The 7,826-nt window shown below is 48.3% G+C and overlaps 2 protein-coding genes across 2 annotated transcripts; one reads left to right on the top strand and one right to left on the bottom strand.

The window, feature by feature from the left end:
* Positions 1-772: 772 nt before the first annotated feature.
* On the bottom strand, positions 773-5,862 carry PtA15_12A34 (uncharacterized protein; the record flags this gene model as incomplete). Its single annotated transcript, XM_053161949.1, has 6 exons — positions 773-880; positions 5,070-5,128; positions 5,202-5,338; positions 5,432-5,544; positions 5,651-5,771; positions 5,852-5,862. 6 exons carry the CDS (start codon positions 5,860-5,862, stop codon positions 773-775), a joined length of 549 nt encoding a protein of 182 aa, XP_053025604.1.
* Positions 5,863-6,326: 464 nt separating this feature from the next.
* Positions 6,327-7,029, top strand: PtA15_12A33 (uncharacterized protein; the record flags this gene model as incomplete). The annotated part of the gene is made up of 2 exons (XM_053161938.1): positions 6,327-6,716; positions 6,853-7,029. 2 exons carry the CDS (start codon positions 6,327-6,329, stop codon positions 7,027-7,029), a joined length of 567 nt encoding a protein of 188 aa, XP_053025603.1.
* Positions 7,030-7,826: the final 797 nt, after the last annotated feature.

Below are 7,826 nucleotides of genomic sequence, written 5' to 3'. Positions count from 1 at the left end.
CTTGGCCGGAGGCAAAATCATAACTTACATAACGCAGAATTATCAATGGAGGTAATGTTATCAAGCTGCCCCCCGGGCGACGTCTCCACTCTTGGTGAAAACAGGTGACATCATTTGGTTTGGCGTTGATGTCTGGCCGGTAATTTCAATCAAGCGAAATCTCTCAGCAGAGTTGTGAGGTGAATAATTATTGATTTTTCAACTTGATAAGGGCTTTGTAGGCAAAATTGGCAAAGTGCCACAATGTGTGAGTTTGCATTGTGGTCCGATTGAATAGAGAAGTGGATCGGAATGGTGGAAGACAAAATGAAGAGGAGTCAAAGGTCTATTGACAATGAAGAGGGGGCAGCGGGTACAAAGAAGGTTTTACCATAAGTTGGGTAAGGAAGAGAAATTGAAATGAAATGGAAGGTTAATGGAAATGCGGTCGGGAGAATGAAAAACTGCGGAGCAAGTAATTAGGATTGTTTCATACGCTTAGCAGCATCCTTGAGTATATTTTTGCAAGGTCGGCCACGAGCCTTTGGCTTGATTTCTTCTTCACTTTCGTCGTCAAATTCTTCTTCTGAGGCAGTTTCGCCCCCATCGGAGGCCTTGGGAGACGGTTGTTTGGCTTTACCCTTGCTTTTCGGAGATCTCGTGGGGGTGTCGGCAGTTTTCTTGACGGGGGGAAGGGATCCACTGGCAACGGGGGTTGCCTTAGTCGCAGAAACTTTGGTTCTGATGTGATGGGACGTTAGAGAAGTGAAGTTGAGGATGAAGATGGGGGTACTTAGGGAGTGCGTCCGTTTCGGGTGTGGCTTGAGCCGGATCCCCCCGCGGCAGGCATCTGTGCGTTCATACCGATCATGTGACCTGAGGTTATGGCCACATGGCTCACCTAAAGCAACAAGTTAGACAAGGAATGAAAGGTAATCAGGAAAACTCGCAATCACTACCTCAGACAAGAAATGAAAGGTAACGTGGAAAGCTTACGATCACTACCGCCATGTTGTTTTCCATTTCGAAATCAACCAATCGCCCGGTGAGCTTGAGCTCGCGCCCGACAACATAGAGGTTGAAAGTTTCAATATACAGTTTTGAACCAGGAACAATATACTTGATTGAGAAGCGCTTGTGGGCGCGCTCCTGAAGTTCTGGTCAGCTCGGGGATGGATTGTACTGGTATGGGTTAGATGAACTTACTTGTGGGTCCCAATCATTATGTGCAATAATGACTTCCAGGTTAGACGTTCCATCCCCCGCCTCGGAGACGACTTCCTGGCGGGCAGTAACGAGGCCAAGGGAGTTGATTACAGCTCTGTTAGTAAAGTTGACGACGTTGTCGAGGATTGGTACGACCGGCGCGGCCATCTCATGAACATAAGTCAGTTTTGGAGTTGAGCCATCATTGAGCGGCATAAATTTGCCGCTGAGGTGGTGGATGAAGCTCGAATCAAGAATATTGTTAAGAGCGGTGTTTGTTGTAACCTTAATCTTGAATTCCTCCGTCTTGTTGTTCAAGAGGCCGCCGCACTGGACAAAGCTGGGTGTAGTGACATTTCCAAACTGGTTGGCGCGGACAGCTTCGGGGACAGACTAAATCATGGGATAAGTAAACATCAGGGCTGAAGATGAGAATAGTGCACTGACTTCGCCGAGGGGTTCAAATAACCCAGTCATGTTGGCGGGGTGGTTTGGGGTGCGGTTGAGTGACATGTTGAATGTGGAAGGCGAGGCGATGGGAGCAATGCTAGAAACAGAGGATCAATGGCAACGGAGTGGATGGCAGATCAGTGGAATAGTGGGTATATGGCTAAGTGAGGCTGGAGGGGATGGTGGAAGCGTCAGAGGTCGCGTCTTTTAAGCGACAGGTTGTTAGCGGAGGGGGGTAGAGTGTTATGTGCAGATGGTGTTGAAGGTGGGCGCTGACCTTGAACAGACAAGGACAATCAAACGTGAGCAAATATGGGGTGGACGATTCAAGAAGGACCGGACTGGCCGGGGTAGCGGGAGACGTGCCAAGTGAGTTGCGGAGTGGCAACAACGACCGCATGGACGTGGTGGTGGAGCAGTTGTTTAGGGGGCGCGCTAACAACTGGTTCAACCTCAAGTCTACAAAATTCAACTGGCAGCCCGTGCGCCCGGCAGAAACCATACAAAACGGACCAGTTGAGAACCTGAGACACGAAGTGTAATGTAGCTAATGGTGAGCTGTGCCTGTGGAGGTCTGGGCGTGGTTTGCATATGAGGCTGGCATACCTACCTCAAGTCAAAAAAACTGGACTGGTAGCCCGTGCGTCCAGCAGAAACCATACATAACGGACCAGTCAAGACCCTGAGACACAAAGTGTAATGAAGCTAATGGTGAGCTGTGCCTGTCGGGGGCTGGGCGTGGTCTTCATATGAACCTGGCATACCGTTGAGATGAGAACCACGGGTCTAGTCCGGGTTTATCGCGGAAGGGACCGAAGTTGTGACAGGAGAATAAATGTGGAGGCGGAAGGGTTTGAGCGCGGTGGATTGTGTACGTGAAGTGAGGTCTGAGTGTTGGTGATGAGTGGCGTCGGGATTGGTTGTCCTGGTGGTTGACGGCTACACGGTGAAGTTAGGGGCGTGTTGTTGGGCGGCGGGTGAGCCGGTGGCGCGGGGCGTGCGTGGCGTTGAACCGGGTGGTGACGGAAGGTTGGGGGTGATAGTAATGGTGAGGGTATTTAAAGCGTTCCAGAGGAGTGGTCGAGTCCCCAGGGGATCCGGTTTTGTCCTACCCCCTCCCTGGAGGCCCCCTGAATCAGTTGATCAGGCCCCTTCTTGATTTGAAATCCAACCGACACCCTTTTGCGTGTTGCTGCGGCACAGGCTGGGGGGTCATTCCAAGGTGCTTTCAAGTGTTTGGGGAATATTTTTAAGATTGTGGATTGTGGGAGTGGATAGTGGAGGAAAGGGAGATCTTGGGGTTTTTGCTAAGGAGCACACGCCGTAACTTAGATCTTGAGTGCTAGGATTGTGTGATTTCAATAAACTTGGATAGGTCTGGTCTAGTTCCAGATGAAGTTGTTCGACGACAGGTATGTGAGAGTTGAGAGTGAGTTCAGTGGTTATTTGCAAATATGAGGGTTGTGGTGAGGTATAGATGTGATGGTAAGTGTGAAGGTGTTATGTAAATAACTGGGCAGTACTAAGCTGAGGGAAAAACAACTGGGGGGGAGAGAGCTCCTTATATAGACAAATGTGAGGAATTTTAGCTACAAGGGGGACCCTGGATGAGGGATTTTAGCTGGTGGGCTGCGTACAAGTGGTGTCAGAAGATACTAAATACAGGCAAAAAGTGGGGTGAGAAATGAAAGATGCTGTCATACTAATGCAAGGAGTGCATAAACAAAGCGGGGAAATGTCAAATACAGGGGTACTTCATGCAAGGGGTGCATGAGTGGTGTCAGACTAATTCAAGGAGTGCAGAAATGGGGTCAGAAGACTGCATGCAGCTGCAAGGGGTGCATAAATGAGGTGGGGACATGTCAAATGCAGAAGAAATGGGGTTGGTCCCCTGCATAAGCAGTGGAGATAAGAGGGATGGAAAAGAGTATGTGTTTGGCTGGGTCTGAGTATGCATGTACTTGGGAAAGGTGACTTGAGGGGTGTGACAGGTTGATGACTGGGGCTGGCCATGTCCAAGAGGGTCCAAGAGGGTGTAACTTCCAATCCAGCGGGGTTCCAGTGACACTTCCAGTGGTGAATAGGGGTAAAATCGGCCCTAGAATCCATTTCTGAGGTCCATTTGGTGGTATCTTGAGGCCTAGGGTGAGTAAATATATGTATGAGAAAAAAGTTTTGATTTTTCACTTTTCCATCTACCACCACGGCTGATTTTAGCTGCGCAAAGTTTGGCAACTGCACCCAAAAGTTTCAAGTTTGCGGAAAAAGTAGCAAGACATTTTTGGTCTGCTGTAGATAGTTATTCATCGCCACTAAGTCTTGGTACTGGCCACATCTGGCCAGCATAGTATTGAATTTTTTTTGTTTCTTCCTTCATTTAGATTTACTATTTTCCAAAAAAAAAAAAGACATGTAATTGGATATAGTATCAAAAATCCAATAAGGAAAATGGAAATAACAGTATTGTTATTGGACCAATAAAATTATGATAACAATACTAAACCAATATCTGTATAGTAAAGGCCCATTGTTGCTTGGGTGACTTGGGGAGCTCAAGGAATAACTCCCGGGCGATCCTAGGTAAAGGATGACTTGTTAGGCCTTGTTTGGAAGTGTAATTATTGCACAATAAATGCTTGTGACATGTGACATTATTTCCAGAAATATTTTAAAAATATCTGAAAATGGATGGTCCAACTCATTCTTCAGGATGTCCGGACTGAATTCAAAAAAATATTTTGAAAGCCAATCAGAGTATGATAAAAAGTCAGCTGAGAATTTTTAGTCAAATTCTCACACCAAGCAGCAAAATCCTGTCAGTAGATCAGAATAGCTGAGTAATAATGCTACAGGCTCTGGGACTGGTTTTACAGTTAGTTTGTGGCCAAGCCATACATCAGATGAAAAAATCCAGTCCTAGAATATTGCAATCTTATTTGGCTTTTGGCACATAGGAGGAATTATGACAGGGGATTGTAAAAATAAGAAAAGGTGTCTTTGAGAGGCCAAGTTTAGGTGATGGGATTTTTGGAAAGGGAATGCCGAAGGGCGGAGGACAAAGTCAATGAGCTAAGGGGACGACGGAATATGACACGCTAGAGGTGAGAAGTGATTTGAATGGCAGGTTATCAAAAGGAGGGCTCAGACGAAGCAAAATGCCCATGTTCCAGAGTTTCAGACTCAAGAAGGTGCCTTTGCAAGGGTGAATGATGTCATTTTTTTTTCAAAGAGTGGGGATAGGAGATGATCAATCATGAGGATGTGACCACATTTGTTGGTGTCTGAGGAGCGGCCACAGGTTCGATCTGCTCGAACGCCAAGGCCAACAATTCGGGACAGAAAATGCAAACCGCCGATCAAAACATCAAGATTTATCCCCAGTTTTCGGAGAGTGTTTGGACAAGGAAGGGAAGAGAGAGAGAAGGGGAACATACCGGGGGTGCGATTGGTCGGTTGTTTTCTGCAAAAAGTCTCTGGAAGAGCACTCCAACACCTGAAGAGGATAAGCCAAAGGAAAGAATCAACAAACGGAGGTGGAGAAGACGGATCAGCAGAAGAGAGATCACCCTCGAAGACGCCCAGTAAGACTCCGCAGCCGATTGCACTTCCCACCATGCTCCGGACCCCTCCTCGTGCAGCTAAGGCGCCTCCCGTCATGAACCCGGACAAGATTGCATTCCAGGGATCTTCCTTCTGCCGATATCTGAGCAGATCGTGGCTCGAACCAAGTCAGTGACCAGGAAGGAGGGTATTTTATTTGGACGCTGGGCTTCCAGGAAGATGATTGCTAGCTGACCCTTTGACCACACAATCGAAACTGGAAAACATCCCTCCCCACACGCCAAAGTTGCCTCCTACGACTGGAGCCCGGGCTTTGATGGCCGCTAGCGATCCACTCAACCTGTCGCCCTACAACGAATAACAATCGGGAATATACTGGTGAGAATGGAATCACGTCTCCAGGGTGGAGATGATTGTGACCGTGTGGGGTGCTCGAAGCAATCGGGGGACCGACTTTAGGACTATTCCGCATTCCTTTGACACCATGCCATACCGTGCCTCCGATAGCGCCCATTGCGAATGCACCTCCGAAGTCGTTGAGGATGACCCAAGGACATGGATCGCGAGAATGATCGCTGTATTATCGATCGAAAGATGGAGTCAGTTATGGCCGGGGGGAGGGACTTGGTTGAAGGTTCTTTCCAGGATGACTGACGAGTGTGACATCGGATCGGTTCGAGTACTGAGCTTCTTTGTTTCCGGCGGTTGGCGTGGGTTATGGCAGTTGAATGTGTCGGGAGATGGCGCTTCTTGGTGGTTTTCTTGGGTTCAACTGCGAATTGGCCCGTTCTTAAATTTCCTTAAACCCCCTCTGGGCGCATTCTGCATCGATGCAATGCAAGATCCCGGAAGGGGGCTTGACTGCATACATCCCACTTGAACAGCACACTCTGAATTTGCAGGGTTCAGAAACCCATGTGTTCTGTGCCCGCTCTGGTATCTCAAGAGACGCAGCCGCGATGTTCCTGGAGAAGAGTAAGGCTGATCATGAAGCTCTTTGCTCTGATTGACGGAGAAATGAGGGTCTCAGCCCGGGGGAGCTCGGCGCAGAATCGAGGGCCCCGGTGGTACGCCCGGGGGTATTTTGAGCCTGCAGCGGGCTGATTGAGTTGACGAGGCGAACTTGCTCGATGGAGTATCTGCTCAAATCAATCCCGACGTTCGAACACAGGAAGAAGACGCAAGAGGAGGAAGAGGGAGTGGAAAGAGACGAGTATGGACTAGAGCTCAACCGGCCGCCGTCGACTGAAGCCAAGAACCCCAAAGCCAAGCCATCGACCGCACTCAAGTTCGGAAGCTCAGCAGTCTCAAAGCCATTGCCCCCGGCCTCCCTTCACGGCCTCAGCCAGCAGCAGCTACAATCCGACCAGGCCGATCCCCTACTCCGTCCTCGAATCGTTCTCCTTCATGACCTTATCCTCGATCATCCCAACTCCGAACTCGAACTCTTCCTCAGCCAGTCCGCCAACGACCATCCTGACCCTCAGGAATTCTCAAGAATCATTAACGGATATCTTAACGTAAGTCCTCACTACTCTCTCCCCTCAAGCGAAAGCTGGGGGTGTTTTGGTTGTTGGTCATGAACTCGATTCATTTCTTCCCCGTATCAATATAACCATCACGGAAAAACTTGAAAAAAAAAAAAACATACAAAAGGGGTACACAGCTTTCCACCAAGCATGCGATGCAGGCGACCTGAAAAAAGTACAGATGTTGTGTGGGGCAGGGGTTGATCGGGGATTGAAGGACGAGACGGATGGGTTGACGGGGATCGAGTTGGCTCAGGAGGCCGGGAGGACGGAGGTGGTGGGATTCCTTGCGAGCCTTCCGTAACTGCATCCATCAAACCATCCGGGACCACCATCCATCTTTCAGTCCTCCTCTTATCACCCTTTCGCCGTCAGTCAGACTGGATCAAAACTTAACGCACCCAACCTTCTTTTCCTGAACCAATGAACCAACCAGAATGAAACCTCAGCAAGATTGGCGAGGGCATGCACTAGTTCTTTCAAAGAAACAAAAGAAAAAAAAGGGCCAGACAACGTCTGCGAAGTCAAGCCAAAATATGCAGGGCTGACAAAAATATTCAGCTGTGGTGTACCCAATGTGGTAGGAGGAAGTGGTCTGCACACAAAGTGTCCACAGAACCCGCAAGAAATATCCCACGAAGCTCGTGTGGTCCTAAGAACTCTGCTCTGTCTCTCCCCAAAGTGCCATAGAGCTCAGAGCAGAGGTAAATGGATGACTTCCTGTCGTCATTGAGAGAGCACTAGATGCCCCTCTCAATCCTTAAGACACCTATATCAAAAATCAACCAGTGCGCATGAAATTAATGAACGGTAAGGTTAGGAAAACATTTCCCTTTTTGTAAAAAAAAATTAAGAATTTGGGTGTGTGAATTGAGATCTGGGAGGCTCCCAGACTTGACGGGAAGTCCTCCAATAAAGAAAAGCACATAAAAAATAACTGTTGCAGGGGACACAAGATGAAAGGACCTAAAGTTCACAGGATGGCAATCTGTGACACTTTGGGAGTGAAATATATGTTCTGATTCACTAAGAGGAAAAATGTCAGCAGTAATCCAGTGTAGATTATATACAAGATCAGTTGTGATTTGATTGAAGCATACA

Source organism: Puccinia triticina, chromosome 12A (assembly GCF_026914185.1).
Source record: "Puccinia triticina chromosome 12A, complete sequence".
Classification (NCBI taxonomy): Eukaryota; Fungi; Basidiomycota; class Pucciniomycetes; order Pucciniales; family Pucciniaceae; genus Puccinia; species Puccinia triticina.
Note: the sequence above shows the minus strand (reverse complement) of the source record. Positions and strands in the feature narration are given on the sequence as shown.